Consider the following 16,633-nt stretch of genomic DNA (forward strand, 5'->3'; position numbering starts at 1 on the left):
AACAGAGTTTTAATATTCTGAAGCAATGAGTGCTTGAATTAGGATTTGATTACTAAAGTTTCTTTTGACTTTTGAACAAGTTAGTTCAAGTCCAAACATGAAAACAATACTCCCAAGTAACAGAGTTTTAATATTTTGAAGCAATGAGGACTTGAATCAGGATAGAAACATATTTATTACTAAGACGTGCAAGCAAAGTGATTGCCAAAGCACCTTACAAATCTTAAGTCACTTTCAGTCTGGATATGGAAGACGTGGAAGTTAGGAACAGTACAAAATGAATGACATTCAGTCGTGCACAACTCGCATATCCAGCTTACCTCTATCAGACCAACCCTCGGCCCTCTCTAATTACGATGATCAATGGAAATGGGACTACCTGGCCTGGCCCTGGAGGCAATGCATCGTTTTATCCTCGCATGCCCCAAAAAAAAACTTAAGCTTCAGGTCATTATTTAAGAAAAAATCAATGGGCTCCTTTAAGGGTTGTAATTGGCAGAGGCCTTCTTTTTATCAAAGCTTCAAGCTAGATTCAAAACCATTTTTGATAGTCTTGCAAAGAACAAGATTATTGGTCTCCAGGATCAAAATTTCTGTGACAACTATCAAGGCATTTACAAATGAGAGAAATACATTAAAAAAAAAAAAACCACAACCAGCTGGTATGCTATACAGAACACTAACTCTGATCTAATCACAGCATATTACAGGGGATGGAAGATCAAAATTGTACAAGAACCTTCCTCTATTTAAACCATGGTTTCATGTTTGGCTCACAATCGATCCTTTATAAATTATATTTCCTGACTTAATTTTGTTGCTCAAGGTTCTCGATCAAGGCTTTCTTTTCATCATCTGGAAGAGAGTTGAACATGAATACAGATTTATCCCCTATGTCATCCTTGAAATTAAATAACAAAGCGTCAGAAAATTCCATGGATATTCACTGCGTGCTCCAATCATTTCAATTATCCGAGGACATTAACATGAATTATTGACCAACAACATACCTTAATGGGCTGAGTGAATTTCCTTCCGGCAAATATCACAAAGAGGGCCATCCATGAAGCTAAAAGTGTAAGTTTTACTCCATCATCCATTAAACCAGTCTGCATTATAACAGATGACAGCCATCAAAATCTAGATAAAAATAGAATACAAAAACCCAGGAATACAAGTGTGCTACACAAGCACACAACAAAATACAGAAGCATGCAGGAGGTTTTCACAACAGCCTCTATCATCAATTGCAAGGACACCTCAGAACGTACTTCCTCGAGGTTCAATATTCAGATAATCATGAAGGCAAGCAAACATCCTCTACCCCAACCCAAGCCCCAGCAAAATCTAGCCCAAAAATTGACGTAAAAAAAGGATGAAAAACTAGAATAAAATTTTTTATCAAGCAATTTCTAATATCTTGTAAGGGTTGAAAAGAGGAAAAACAAGGAGTAATTGCAATAACGATCTCCAACATCTCAAGCAATTTCTAACATCTTGCAAGGGTTGTAAAGAGGAAAAACAAGTAATTAGAAAATTGCAGACAAGATGACTATAAGAATAACCTCGACTTATTCTAAAAAAACAAACATCCTTTCTAAAACATGTGAATATATTTCCAATTTGACCATGGTAAGGGAAATATATTGATCGCATGCTGAATGTTTCCAAAAGCATACCAGGTGTCCAAGAAGAACTGTTGGTATAATGAATGTAAGAATACCAGCTTCCAGCTTTCCATAGCAGAGGCCTGTAATACAAAATCATATAACTCGGTATACATAGCATTCGGAACTAGATATGTAACATGGCATCAAGAGCTATAAAAATAAACACACAAAAATCACAAACTACATACTCATACTAAGAGGCAAAAGGCAGCTTTAAATCCTGATATAATCAAAATGAAAGGACGAAAATATCAAATTTAAGACAATTTATTATTTGCTGACAAGCAGTTCCATGATTGAAGGGCTGAACACATCGAATTCTTTTTGCACTCCTCTCTTTGTTCTTGTCCCAACCCCCTGATCCCATAAGAACTTCGACACAAATAATTGGAAATGGCAAATTAAAATGCCCATTTCCATTCAATAGTTTGACACGGGTGAAATAAGAAACAATTTTCTACTGACTTGTTTTCCCTGTATCGTTATTAAGGAATTATTGAATACAATACAATACATTATGCAAAATGGGGGTATTGTGGTTAAGTAAATTTCATCTTAAGGAAATATCCCCGTAATAATTTTAATTTCAAGCGTGTCCCATTTGACCATGGTATTTACAAAATCGAAAGGTGAATACCCCGAAATAATTCTGCATTCAATTCATAAGTGACCACCCAAACTAGCAGAGTATGCACAGAATATAACAACCATATTACCTTCTTTAAAGACAAGTCCTGTAAGTGCTGCAAAGAGCGGACCAACAAACCAGACAGCTGTTGGGTTATTAACAACATATTGTATCAAGTTTTCACCAGCTGGTTGAGCAAGGTTCGTGCATGTAGCTAAAGATCCAATAACACCCAGTGCCCAAAAAGCTTGAAGAGTGCGCTTAATTTCAGTTACATAGATATGAATAAGAAACAAAGATACGCCAAGACCCCCAGCTCCAAGAGTGTATAATAAATCAAGATTTTGTTTGATTATTTCACTCAACAGAGAGTCGCTGGGTAAAAAAGCATATGATGCAGCAAACACGAATGATGAAGCAGCAGTAACTAATCCAGATCTGTATAAAACCACCTGTTACAACAAGCAATTTATCCTCAATAAAGAGTTATCTATGAAAAGTATTATTTAAATTTATTTGGTTATGTCTAGAGGCAATAATTCAAACCACAATGCTGTTACGATTGCATTCAAGATTGACAAATTAGCATGAAACAGCTTGTCCTTCTCTCAATTTATGAAGTTCCACAATTTTGATGACATAATCACAGCATCTTGATTTAACAAAAACAAGACTATAAAATAACAATGCACGTCAACAAATGATTAATTAAACAGAGCCACAGCATTGGTTCTTAAGGAAACTCAAGGCAACGAAAAAAAGGACAAATGCACTGTGCTCTTCCTGAACAGAGAAAAAGTCCTACATGGAACACGCCCCACTCCAAAACCACACCAAAATCTGTGGAAATGATACGTTTTGTTGAAATCTTATGCCCCGTCTAAAATTGCCTGAGGAAAGGAACCTTGGTATTCCTTTCCGTCTTCCCAAGCCACATGGCCCAAACTGAATAGTCAAAATCACTAAATTTTATCATCCCTTCCACCTTAACGCAGCCCTCATCAGACTCGTTCCATGGTGGGAATGAGTAAAGATCATAAATGCACACCACTACAAACCAGATTTCATTTTGTCATTTATCTGATGCAGGAGTAGTCCTTTACTATTCCATTAAACCATTAAATTTTCATTTTGAGGAAAGACTACAACTTTCAAATTAAAAAGTACCTCTCGAACGTCCGATGATTCAACTGTCCAGGGACCATAAACACCATTATAAACCGTCTGAGAGCTGTCCCCAACAGCCTCACACTTGATCCGTCTATTTTTAGACCTCAACCATGATGCTTTGTTTGAGAGTTTCACAGGAGAAGCATGGGTAAATCTTGTAGGGGGAGTGATTAAGCAAGTGGATAACACGCGAGACGCCATAACTAGAAACTACCCAACAAGAAGATGGGTGGCGGTGGTGGAGAGAGGAATGGCAGCGCTTGAGGTGGTTAGGGAGCTGCTTTGTGGTTTTCTGTGGAGAGAAGGATGTCAGCTGGTGGTTTGAACTTTGAAAGATAGCGGGGCTTGAAAGAAAATCTGATGGCCGGGAGAAGAGAAGAGGGGATTTATTTTGGCTTTGGGGATTTTTGATTTTCTATCTTTTCTTCTTTGGGTGAGTGGTTGTCTGTCTGCAAGGGGAATTGAGTGGGTCAGTCTTTTTATTTTTATTTTCTTGATATATAACTATTTTTTATCTTTATTCTGTCACTTTTGTTATTTTTGCATTTTAAAAATATTTTAAATTTTTTTTTTTTTCTAGTGATGCTTGTTAACTCGTCATCTTTTCAATATTAATAATTAAAAAAAAAACATTGATAATGCCTCCTGTTTAACACTAGAAGTATATATACTCTTGACAAAACTATGACTGCACCAGGAAATAATAATAATTGTAAAAAGATGATAACTTGATGACACACTGAGAGTGTAATGGAAATGAAATATGTGGCTACAAAGGTCTCATTTTCTATCATTTCTAACCCAGCCAGTTATCTTATTTGGTTTGATCGCATACTTGTCTGGGTTTTAGATTATGCAGAATTGGGTTCAATAAGAAACATTATTGGAAGGCTAGCTAAACACTCATTAGTTCATTCTAAGATCACTTTGATCATGGCCTATGAAATTATGTATTTATCAAATCAACATGGATAGCGTTACATGGTCGATTTTCTCGTTGAAATCTCAACCCCACCAAAATAGGTGCGTCCACGTGCTTTGGACTGCCCTATGTACGAGTTAGAATTCATGTTGAACATGAACCAATGTCATGTTGAATCGTTAGACATACATTGCTACTGAATTTTCCATTGCCTATGTATGTTGTCATTTGTACCAAAAATATTTTCATTAAACCTTGGAATGTTCATCATCTAAGTCCAAACTCAAGTTAACCAATGTTATTGAATTTATCGACATTGTTGATTTCAATAGTCTCACAGGATGCCACTGTCCATTATGTGTTTCCAATATTGTCTTTGTTAACGCACTCCTGATGAATTTAACCTCGTTACAAACCTCCCCTCATCAAAAGAACTTGACGTCCTCGTCGGATCAAACTTGAAGTACTCATGCACCAAGTTTGTCCACTATCACATAGTTTCGTGTTTGTAACAAAAACACATTATACTTCCTAATTGTTCTACAAATTAACACATCATACCTTAATATAAATCAATCCCTGATCTTTTAACTTCATTCTTAATTAAGTCCCCATTTATCCAAAATGGACTACCAAAGTTTGCAACCTTGTCCATGTTTGTCCTTAAATTTTTAATTTGGTAGTCTTGACCAATTTCAGTCTATTTTCTAAAATTTCTTCAGCAAGTACCCAAATTATTCATCAACCTAGCATTCTGACCAGCTATGAATTAAATGCATGTCTAATTATGATTCGAAGTATTATTTTTTTTTATTTTTTGAAAGAAAAATATTTTCTACATTAAAAAGGAAAATTTTAAGAAGCCAAAATTAAGTTATGACAGCCACTATAAGAAATGGGTTTCACATTGATATAAATATCATTACAAGATATATGTTGAATTATAACATTTGTAAATTGACCAATTGAATATCAAATCAACAAATTCACTAATACAATGATTATATATTTGGCACCATGGTAGTTTCTACTTTTTAAAGTGTTTTTCGCTTGAAAAAACATCAAATTAATGCATTTTTGGATGTTTTTCGATGATTTTGATGTGCTGGTGTTAAAAATATAAAAAAATATGAAAAATATTATTTTAATATATTTTCAACTAAAAAACACTTTAAAAAAGTATCATACATTATATTACTAAACACAAAAAAAAATCATGATACAAAGAAAAACCTCAATAATCATAGCATTATAAAAATAAAAATAAAAAGGGTAAGGGTTAGATCTCTAAACCTATGTTGCCCAAAGTTTGAGAGTTGAAATCATATCACAAACCCAATTGACTCTAAGGCTTAGGTCCAAAAGCTCACTTGATACTCTGATGACACAAAACAAATCAAATTCATTACTCGTAATAAATGAAAGAATGAGCTTTTATTTTAAAAATAATAGTGTTTGTTCTTAGTTATGTATAATAAATATTCTGAAAATAAGAATATGAATACTTAGAGAATAGAAAAAAATGTGAATCATTTACTTGGATGGTTCAGATGGTATATATAGCCTCTGAACTTTGTCATACTGTTTGAATGAAGGGGTTGGAACATCATTTTCTCCTGATATCATTAATAAAAGATAGATATCTCTTACACAATATTAATATTGATGAAAATATGATAGGCTTTTAGAAGACTTTTATTTACCTAGGAATGTAAAGAGATAATCATTCTTGACTTTTAATATTTTATGTTAAAAGACAAAAAAAAATAAACAAATCTTTGTGACCTAATATAGGGCGTAAAAAGATTATCAACTCTATATGTATTTGGACCTTGAATGACAAGGGTGATGGGTTTGGCCTCTCGTCAAACCCACATGTACTATAACTCAGCGCGTAGCTGAACCTAAGGGTGTTGGGTTTGTCAACCACATGCACTTAGGCTCAGCACGTAGCTGAACCCAAGAACATTAGGTTTGGCATCTTGTCAAACTCACATGTACTTGGGCTCGGCGCGTAGCTGGAACCAAGGGTGTTGGGTCTGTTATCTCGTCAAGTTCATATGTACTTGGGTTCAACGCATAACTGAATTCAGGGGTGTTAAGTCTGGCATTTCGTCATGCTCACATTTACTTGGACCCAACACATAGTTGAACCCAAAAGTGTTGGGTCTAGGATTTTGTTAGACCCATATATACTTGGGCTTAATGCGTAGCTGAACTTAAGGATATTTGGTTTGATATCTCGTCAGATCCACATGTACTCCTAAAAATATTAAGCCTGAATAGACTTGATATTATTGCGGGTCTAAATATATTGAGATATCACACTTCCTATAACCCTTTTTTTAATCATCAACTTTTAAGCAAACATTTATATATACACACACACACAAACTGAACCATCACATATAATTAAAGACTTCTATTACTGGTAATCAGAAGCTCATAAAACCAGGTACTGCAGTCACTTCAACTCCAAAGAAACAAGGGAGCAATGCTTCTGTCCAAGAAGGGCTAGTTCCAAATGAAAAGACGGATCCTATTGTTTCCTTCAGCAGACCTCCCCCATTACCACCTGTTCTTGTACTATTGATTGCTCTTTCGTTGTTCGAGATGTGGTCGAGCCATGATGGTGATGATGACTGACTGTTGATGCATAGCTACTACTCTCTACTGTTGGTGTTGGTGTTGATGCACATAAAAGCTTAGTGAGTGCATCCTATCCAAAATACTTCATTAGAAAATGGATTATTGTGTTTAGTGCAAAAGCAAATAATCTTGCAATGAGATTCCAGGCTCTGATGTAGCCCGCCAGAAGTGGGTTGACAAAAGGTGCCAAAAGTCTGCTGTAAATTTTTGAACAGAATTGCATTATGACATGAGGACTCTTTAGTAACCCTGCAGGGAAAAAAAAGAGAAGCATAAATGTCATCTTGCTATGAGTTCGATGCCCGTGGCCGTTTTGCTAATGAAAGTTAACGTACATTCTGCAGCTTTTGGGAAATCGTCAAATATTGCGGTCACATTCTTTAACAGAGTCTGTATTTGTCAGTTGAACAAAGAGCACATCCAGAAGAAAGCAAAGTTGTTAAAATCAGGTAATAGAATTCGTTAGAAAGGCTGTTCTTTGACCAAAAAGATTTAGGGAGTGTTGGAATCATGTTAATTTGATCAATTACCAGAACTATGCCTCCTGGTTTGATGGGTGATTCTATCACAACCAGAGCTTTCCTGTAGCAAAGCGTATTAGTGAGAAACTCGTTTTCTTATGAAATTTGGAGGTCAGAAATGTTTGTTGAGTTGGTTATTACTTAATAACAAGTCTGTCCTCCTTTTGAGAACATTCGTAGAAGCTGCATCCTTTGGTGAAGGGTATCTGTATCGTTTTCCATTCTGCATAGAGAATTCTCATCAATTTGTTAGACTGTTACGAACAAATACATCTTAATGCTAGACAATGGCTGAGGATTATACCTAGGTGCCAATTCACTCCTGCTGTAAATTCATCATCTTCACATACATGTTCAAGAATGAACTTCACATTCTGGCCCATGCCTGCTGTAAGTTGTCCAAAGAAATGCATAACCTCCTGCAGCGATGCATAACAGGGTCTCTTATGCGCTATAGGCTCTCTTGATAGGAAGAATCGAGAAATATGTTTGTCAGATATAAAACAAAGTCTAACGAGGAATAAGAAGGTACCTTTTTCCCTTGCATTGGTTGAAGGAAGGAACAGTCCTCAAAGAAACAGTCATCCGAAATATAGCCATCTAGTTCCTTCAACTTCTTCTCATTGATGCATGTATAGAATTGCTTGATCATATGGGATGGAGAAGGACCCAATTTGAAGTCGAAATCATCTGCCGCTGACACAACCATATTTGCCCATCTTTTGTTGAATGATTTGTTACTTGCCCGTTTTCTTAAACATGTTATCTTCATCTTGTTCTGCATTGATTGAGACGACCCTTTGAAGGGTGAGAAGCCAAAAGTGAGTCCAGCCACTCCTTCGGGGCAGATGGTCTGCCGCGGGAGTTGGCCATAGAAATTGACAGTAGCTGCCATTGGTGACTCGCATAAGAAAATGGTGATATTGAAATGTACGTATGGAAAGGACTATAAGGATGAACCAAATATTAGAGAGTCGAGCAAAGAATAAAGTAGCATGTTTTTTGCCTTGACAGGAAATCAAAGAATGTTCTCCACGTACTAGGCATGACAATGCGAGTTTGAGCCGACGAAGCGTAAAGTTTGTGAAGAATCTCCAGGACTAATTCCACCTTGTCACTTTATGTAGTTTAAGCCTTCAAGGTTTCTCTTGAAAGAGTTTTTCTTTTGAATGCTATCTACACGAATGCTTCATTTGGGATTTTAGAAGACAAATTCCCGACAGTACAAATATATTTATGGAGATATTAGATGTACACAAGAAGCTGAAAAACTCTGAAATTCTCACTTTCATATTTCACCATGACTAAACTCTAGTCCTGTTCATAACACAATCAACGAATAAATAAGATGTCTCGAGGCCTCGGATGGAATAGCTAACACCATGAACTACCCTTGCGACTTTGAAGGTTCTGAATTGTAATCTGATTAGAGTGGGAGCGAAGTGGTTTATGAGAAGGGAAATGACTACTTGTTTTGTAGTTTTTGATCAAGTCCCTGGGTTTACCTAGAAAAATAAAATGTTTCAAAGTTCCTTGTGCAAGGCCAACAATGGATTGTTCGATGGTTAAGGTCAGATAGCATGTCTGGTTCAAACCTTGTCATGATCATAGCTTGTGGCTGGTGCTAAACCTACATTTTGATTCCTATACCCTGTGGAGTCTCGTTTGTTTACGCCATGACAGCTCCAAAGCTTTAAATTCTTTTAAACTCTGGTCTAGTTACGTGTTTGGTCCCTTCAAAAATTTCCTACGCATTAAACATTTACGTTAAGCAGATTATATGATTTGGAAACTAGATAGCAAATTAGCATTAAACATTGGGAGTTGTACCAACCACAGAGATAGAAACAAAAACATGCTTTGTAGCGAGAATCGGAGGTTAGGAGGCATGCCAGCGAAATTGTTGTCTTGCACGAGGGTGTAGGTTGAGATTCTGAGGATCATAAGGCAATTAATCATGATTAAACAATTAATGGTCTTGTGTTTTCGGGTGACAATTGTGCTCGCGATTTTCTTCTCTCCTGTTATCTTCCAGTGCTCCCTGTTTTTTTATGTAAACAATGGGAACAGTGTCAGCGTTTTCCTGATGGGCGAAGACAGATTTAGAGCATGGCCAATAGAAAAGGATGAATTTGCCAAGGTTGGCTACCCATGTGACCCAGACAAACAGAAGATTGTCCAGTAGTTGCATTACATGACAATGAAAACGGCTGCTATATGTTCCAAAGATTAAAGAATCCTAGTTGACGTGATTTTGTCCACACTGGCAATCTGCACATGGTAGAGAGATACCCTAGTTTCTACAGCTGACCATAAGGTTAAAATAATCCAAAATGGGAGCTTCACATACCAAAATAGGTCTCTCTCTCTCGGCTAGAATCAGTTTTCCTGTGTAAATTTCTTCACCAACTGAAGGCTCAAAATCAATAGAGGATTGTCAAATACTGGCAGTGTGAAAGAATTGTCGGCGACAGTCATTGAACATGTTAGTTGATAGTTGTGGTACTCTCTCCTGTATATGAATGCGTAATTCAGCATCAATTACACGTAAATTTGCAATAGAAGATGGTGGACAGACCTGCATCAGTAATATAAGTTTTTTAAATTTCAAAGGTTGTTTCCCTGAAAACATGGGCAGAAACATTAAAGCAATACAGGTTTTGCTTCCCAAGGCTTGTTCAAATTGCTTCTAGTTAAACTAATATATGTCCGACAAAAAACAATGAAAACAACCCAACAAGTCTTGCCTCCTTGTAAAACGTGTATGTTGTACCCATCCCCCTATAAGTTTTATTGACCAAAAAGTCTAGAAGCCTGCCCGAGATCCAGCAAAAAGCTCCTAGATAGCTCTGGAAGCCGCACGTGTTCCTGGGCAGATATGCTCTGAGCTATCACCATGTATATTAAACAATGGATCATTTGTTCAGACAATCAGTCACCAAACCATACTGCGAAAATCAATATCTCCCAAGTTGAGCTACAAGGAATCTTGTACAGCCTGACAAATTGGCTGGCATGCCTCCCAACCCTTCACCATTATCAACAGCCATTGTTTCACTCTCCTAATCAATAATCTCCAGGACCTGGTATTGCAATGAGTTGTTGTTGCACTATATAAACTTCTTCTAAGTCCTGACCGAAGCAACTCAATCAAATATCCACAATTATCAACCCAAGCCTCTTCAAATAGTAAAGCTCAGCACATACCTTGATATACACAATGAACAAGGTCCGTGATGTTACTGCTGCTGCACTTGACAGGATTTCCAGGGGCACCAGGCCACTTCCAAAGAGAGGGCAGATAAAGTCAAGGATAGCAGCAAATGCTTTCCACTCTATTGTTTCCGTGCTATCCAAAGCCTCTTCACATCAACATCATTCCCAGAGAAAAAGCTACCCGAGGAAGGCATAAAAAGCTGGATGCTACAAGTAATATTAGACATTGTATGATCGCCACAATTATCAAATCAAGCCTCTTCATCTTTTTTTGTTCTCTTTAATCCAAATTCCAGTTGAATTATTCATTTTTAGTGAGATATCATTTGGTTTCCAAAACAAAAGGCTAATAATATTCACCAAAAAAAAATTGCATGCGAATGAAAATAGGCATCCCACATGATTGGCACAAAAAGCAACGGAACTAACATCGAAACCACTTGACATGCTCCTTCCTAACAAATTTCGTTGCCATAGTTATCATTAGCAATAAGCACCCATTAACGAGCATAGCCAATTGAAAGCACCAACTTGATAATATCTAAACTTGTAACTATATCACATGATGTCAAACAGAAAGCAAGTCTTAAATCATCATCTTCACAGCATGAAATATCTTGAATTTACCTAGAATTATTAGTTGCGTGGATTTTCTTTCCTGCTTAATCTGCTCAGCCTGTTGTGTAAGATAGTCATGTTTCCAGAAAAGGCACTACCTACCAGTACCAATAATGCTTAGAAATAATAACCAGGAACTTCTAAATATACAAAGGCATTGCCAACATCTAAATCTAAGAATGAAGGTGGCTCAATAGCCTCAAAGCTCATACAAAATTTTCATTTGTGAAGGATGCATTTATTGAAAAAAATTATACTTTTGTTTACTTCCAAGTTCGAATGCCTTCGATTTCACAGTGGGAAAAATTATATAACAGACAGCCTCCAAACTAGGCAAATTAGAGCATGAAGTTTTAAGACTTATGGTTTGCCAGCATCAAACTCCAATCCAGAATGATACCATGAGAAAACATGAAATAGCATGGAAATGGGCTGGTAAAGCATAGTGAAACCAAAAGTTTTGGGGATTCACAAATTAATTGTAACACAAGAATTTTGTTGTATTGACCCGTCCTAATCCATTTTCAAGTACAGCCAAATACTATAACGTAGTCCAACAAGAAATATCCAATAGTCCTCAACCGCAAGTGTTCACAATCAGATACGCTGACAACCATTACATGCTCAAACATGATCCATTATTGTTCAAGTTCTAGGTCGACCTATGAATTCAATCTATCTCGAGTTGATCTGAACAGAATCTTGTACAACCAAATGAGTTGCTGGCATGCCTCGTAACTTCCCATTGACTTGACAGGCCTATCCACATTTCCTCCCTAGACCAGATATCCCACCTATAGACCCCCACATCCCACCCACCCCACCCATAGAAATATTGAAGTAATTCCTGACTTCTTAGAACTTGCTATAGAATATGCATGGAAAACTTTCTGCACTACAACAACAAATGATCATGTAATCCACGATACCTGTTTTGCTAGACACTTCACCAAGCTTACATTTCAACGGTAAATTCATATTTGAGAAAATATTGAAAATGTTGGGATATTCTGATTGATATTAAATATTGTAGCATCACAGACAATTTATATCTTCTTTCTTATTTTCTGTTTTCCTGCCATTAGGAGGAATTTTTTTATTTGGACAGATCAAAACTTATTATTGGTTACAGTCCAAAAAAGCAAATCTCTACCCTGCTATTTATGCAACAGCATGATATGCCACAGCAGCTACCATCTCCAATGCATGCACTCTAGGCTCTTAGAGAGTTTGTTTCCAAAGGGAATTCAGATAGATTGATATTAATTGATGATAAAAGAACTTTTCATTAACATAATCTACCCTTTTATTTGCATAGCATTTCCATTCTAACAGAATAATATTCTTGAACATATTCATCAAAGTGTCTGAAATAGTTTTTTAATAGCATAGAGCATATACATAACAATGTGATAGCAGGATAAACACTAAAATTAGGAGAAATATGATGCCAGGAACACTAAATCTCAAATGTTAAGGGACCACTAGAATGTAATGGAAAGCAATTCTGTCAAACACTTGACATAGGTTTTGAGCACATATTTTAAATTCCCCGACAGCCTACCAGCAAGGTTCTTTCAAAGAAATAACCTGCATAACATTTGCTAACTCAGCTTATCTAGAAAAGGATCAGAATCAATGAATTTTTAAGGAAATAAATTGTTCATCAACAAGGACGCAATGGAGAGACATCAACTCGAATTAGTACGCAGGTAAAACAAAGCAGAAGAGTCAACAATTACAAGAAAACGTTTCAAGGTGTCTAACTAGTTAATCTTATCCTCTACATTAAATAACAGGAATATCAGCATTACCATGGTAAACTAACCTCCACGATACCATCATACCAGGATGGAGGGATCTGAGCCAAATATCAATGTCCTGTCCCGATTTTTATTTTTGATGATCAGCATAATGCACCTTCCTCTAATTAATACTGAGAACATCATTATATCTCCCATGCTGTAACTTTAACATGCACCTCACAGCAACTGGAACCACTCATTCATTGATCAGTATGACGACTAACTGAATGTATTCTGGAAGAGTTGATACGAAGGATAGGGAGGATTTTCAGTGTTTGAGTGCATTTAATCATTAAATACTCATTTCAAATACAGAATGGATTGTGCAAATATTCAGTAGAAGCTATAATTGAGGACTCCTGATTGAATAAAAGTATTTAATAGTTCACTTATGAAATGTAAAAACCAAGGGGTATTTGTTGCCTCTCATGGAAATCAAGAGAATTTTCTATGCCTCATGGTCCATTGATCCATAGAAAAGCACCATCTTGTTCCGGTTCCAGGGACACTATCACTTGTTTATACAGCCTTATTAACTCCGCATATATTTCTTTACTTTGAGGATGTGAAGTATCATTAACAAAAAAGGTATGACTTTTTCTACCTACTTGAATCCAACTAGAACCAGGTTCCTTGCGGAGATTTTTTTCTTTCATTTCTTTTCTTAATCTTCCAACAGCATTCCACATACCAACAGAAGCATAAAGATTTGATAGAAGAATATAAGCAGATTCGTTTTCAGGATGAATTTCAAGAAGTTTTCTTGCTGCAACTCTTCCCAGCTCAACATGTCCATGGATATTGCAGGCAGATAGAAGAATTTGCCATATATGAACATCAGGTTGAATAGGCATGTGATCTATGGTTTTCTTTGCATCTTCCAGGAGCCCAACTCGACCAAGCAGATCAATCATGCAGGCATAATGTTCTAAGTGTGGGATTATTCCATGAAGTTCAAACATAGAGTCTAAGTAGTGGCGTGCTTGTTTCACGAGCCCTCCATGGCAGCATGAACTAAGAACACCAAGATAAGTTATCTCATCAGGTTCTATTCCAAATTGAGACATCTTGTTAAAGAGATCAAAAACTTCTTGATAACAACCATGATGGGCGTATCCCATCATCATGGCATTCCAAGCAGCCAAACTGTTCATAGATGAACTCCTGAATGCTTTCTCTGCTTGTCCAATGCTTCCGCACTTGCAATAAATGTCGATGACAGAACTTTCAACAAAGCTATCCTGATCAAATCCAGTTTTTAATACTAGGGAATGAACTGCTCTTCCCAGTTGCATATCTGTTATAGCACTACAAGCTTTAAGGATAATGCTGAAAGTTCTACTGTCCACTTTACGGTGCAAGCTCCATATGGTTTGATACAATGCCAAAGCATCAGTATAATAACCAGCACGGACAAAAGTAGTTATCATCGTATTCAGATGAACCAAGTTTACCTTATCAATCTCAGCAAACACCCTTTTGGATTCATCCATACTGTTGCATCTCCCATACGCTGTTATCAAGCAAGAAATCATAGAAACATCAAACATGAATCCACATTTAACAACAAGTGAATGGATTTGTATCACCTGCTTTGTATTGTTTGAATTGGACACTGCTTCAAGAATGCTAGCCAGAGTATGTATAGTAGGTTGCAGTGACAACTCACGCATCTGATAGAACACCTCTAGAGCCTGATTAACAAATCCATTCTCAGAACATGCAGAGATCAGAGAATTCCAAGAAACAGAATCTCGTATAATCATGTTATAAAAAACTCTACAAGCATCGCAGATTTGCCCACACTTCCCATACATGGACACCAAAGCATTGCCGACAGAGACCACCTGGAAATACCCTGTCTTATGACAAAGTGCTTGAATCTGCTTCCCTGCATTCAAAAATTTCACTCCTCCAATCATTGACAAAACATTAATTAAAGTATACCCATTCACATCCAAACCTAAGGAAAGTACAATTCTAAACAATTCCACAGCTTCATGACCATCAGAAGCAGTTCCTATTCTCTCAGTCCAAGAAACAACATCTGGTTCAGCAATTTCATCAAACACCTTAATAGCATCAACCTCTCTTCCACACCTAGCGTACATACTCATAACAGCATTGCTAAAATGCATTGAAGAACCACGTAAAAATCCCATCTTTACACCAAAACCATGAATTTGCTCCCCTTCTCTTACATCAAACAAAGCCCCGACCACACCAGTTAAGCTAAATGCATTTAACTCGAAACCTAACCCTCTCATTTCAACAAAAACCTGTTTTCCCTTCTCAAACTCCTCATTCCACACATACCCATTAACCATAACAGTACAGACCACATTATCCAAATCTAAACACTCCTTAAAACACCTCTCAGCTGACCCCAAATCTCCATTCTTTGAATAATTGTCAATCAACCCACTAATCACAAAGCTTTTAGACCCAAACCCAAGTTTTAAACAAACCCCTTGAGAAACCCAATTCTCTCTCAAACTCACACACCCTTTAATTAAAGAACTCAAAGTAAACACATCAGGCACCAAACCCGCATGCCTTAATTCATTGAAAAGTCCCAAAACAGTTCTAGAATCATTAGCCCTTGCAAACCCAGAAATGATTGCATTGTAAGTGATGATATCGGGGTTTTGTGTGTCTAAGAAGAAAGAAAGAGAGCGAGAGAGATTGTTGTTGTTGTTGTTGTGAAGTTTGGAGAAGTGAGAAATGAGAGCTGTGGATACGTAGGGGTCAAGAAAGTGACCTGATTTGATGAAGAGAGAGTAGGTTTGGTCGGTGAGGAGAGGACATGACAAAGTGAGTGAGGATTTGAGAGCTTGAGGATAACCTTTTTGGGAGATTAGGGTTTCGAATTGAGAGAAGGAGAGAGTTTGTGCCAGGGCTCTTAGCTTCTTCATGCATGCATGGTGGTGGTGATAAAAGAGGTTCTGGTTTGCTTGCGAGAGGTTTTTTAAGGGTTTAAGCAACTAACAGGTAGTTATAAATTATAATGACGTGCTAAACGCGGGAAATGAAAGGAGGGTTGAGTGGAGAAATGAGGCGAATCCGTCCGAATCATGTAAAGCTTGTAGCTGGTTTCAACTAATTTTATTTCATGAAAAACGTTTTTAAAGTTAATTTCAAAACTGTTTGTTTGGCAGTGTGATTGTGGTTACTTTTCAAATAGCTTTTCATGTTAAAATACATGTTAATAATTTTTTTTATTTTTTAAAAATAATTTTTGACATCAACACATCAAAATGATTTGAAAACACTAAAAACATATTAATTTGAAGTTAATAAAAAAATAAAAAAAATTTAAATTTTATCAAAAGTGCTTTTGAAACGCAGAAACAAACATGCCCTAAGTAGTCTATTTTTCGTGCTCTCACTAGGATTGGATTTAAAAAAAATTAGAGCATAAAAAATAATATTTA

At 36.6% G+C, this 16,633-nt stretch overlaps 3 protein-coding genes across 8 annotated transcripts; all 3 read right to left on the reverse strand.

Moving 5' to 3' along the window:
- Positions 1-527: 527 nt before the first annotated feature.
- Positions 528-3,925, reverse strand: LOC7472749 (uncharacterized). Its single transcript, XM_002299477.4, has 5 exons — positions 3,466-3,925; positions 2,387-2,750; positions 1,680-1,750; positions 1,011-1,109; positions 528-901 (listed from the first exon to the last, which is right to left on the reverse strand). The coding sequence occupies exons 1-5, from the start codon at positions 3,667-3,669 to the stop codon at positions 809-811; spliced, it is 831 nt and encodes a 276-aa protein (XP_002299513.2). The 5' UTR covers positions 3,670-3,925; the 3' UTR covers positions 528-808.
- A 2,874-nt stretch (positions 3,926-6,799) lies between these two features.
- Positions 6,800-8,582, reverse strand: LOC7479295 (uncharacterized). Its single transcript, XM_024611342.2, has 6 exons — positions 8,093-8,582; positions 7,865-7,979; positions 7,702-7,783; positions 7,570-7,621; positions 7,375-7,429; positions 6,800-7,288 (listed from the first exon to the last, which is right to left on the reverse strand). Exons 1-6 carry the CDS (start codon positions 8,453-8,455, stop codon positions 7,110-7,112), a joined length of 846 nt encoding a protein of 281 aa, XP_024467110.2. The 5' UTR covers positions 8,456-8,582; the 3' UTR covers positions 6,800-7,109.
- Positions 8,583-10,143: 1,561 nt separating this feature from the next.
- On the reverse strand, positions 10,144-16,267 carry LOC7479296 (putative pentatricopeptide repeat-containing protein At3g25970). 6 transcript variants are annotated; one of them, XM_052447349.1, is made up of 3 exons: positions 13,223-16,267; positions 11,404-11,492; positions 10,144-10,976 (listed from the first exon to the last, which is right to left on the reverse strand). In XM_052447349.1, the coding sequence occupies exon 1, from the start codon at positions 16,112-16,114 to the stop codon at positions 13,655-13,657; it is 2,460 nt and encodes an 819-aa protein (XP_052303309.1). In that variant the 5' UTR covers positions 16,115-16,267; the 3' UTR covers positions 10,144-10,976; positions 11,404-11,492; positions 13,223-13,654. The 6 variants fall into 6 exon arrangements, with proteins under 6 accessions (XP_052303309.1, XP_024456914.2, XP_024456929.2 ...); XM_024601146.2 differs by having other exon boundaries at positions 10,144-11,492; XM_024601161.2 differs by having other exon boundaries at positions 11,404-16,267.
- Positions 16,268-16,633: the final 366 nt, after the last annotated feature.

Source organism: Populus trichocarpa, chromosome 1, assembly GCF_000002775.5.
Source record: "Populus trichocarpa isolate Nisqually-1 chromosome 1, P.trichocarpa_v4.1, whole genome shotgun sequence".
Classification (NCBI taxonomy): Eukaryota; Viridiplantae; Streptophyta; class Magnoliopsida; order Malpighiales; family Salicaceae; genus Populus; species Populus trichocarpa.

Coding starts and splice junctions, on each gene's coding strand:
- LOC7479295 (XM_024611342.2), bottom strand. CDS start 8,455: ATGGCAGCTACTGTCAATTTCTATGGCCAACTCCCGCGGCAGACCATC. Junction 7,980..8,092: donor AACCAATGCAAGGGAAAAAG/GTACCTTCTTAT, acceptor GCATCGCTGCAG/GAGGTTATGCATTTCTTTGG. Junction 7,622..7,701: donor GAGGACAGACTTGTTATTAA/GTAATAACCAAC, acceptor GCTTTGCTACAG/GAAAGCTCTGGTTGTGATAG.
- LOC7479296 (XM_052447349.1), bottom strand. CDS start 16,114: ATGAAGAAGCTAAGAGCCCTGGCACAAACTCTCTCCTTCTCTCAATTC.
- LOC7472749 (XM_002299477.4), bottom strand. CDS start 3,669: ATGGCGTCTCGCGTGTTATCCACTTGCTTAATCACTCCCCCTACAAGA. Junction 2,751..3,465: donor AATCATCGGACGTTCGAGAG/GTACTTTTTAAT, acceptor TTGTTGTAACAG/GTGGTTTTATACAGATCTGG. Junction 1,110..1,679: donor CAGTTCTTCTTGGACACCTG/GTATGCTTTTGG, acceptor GTTATAATGCAG/ACTGGTTTAATGGATGATGG.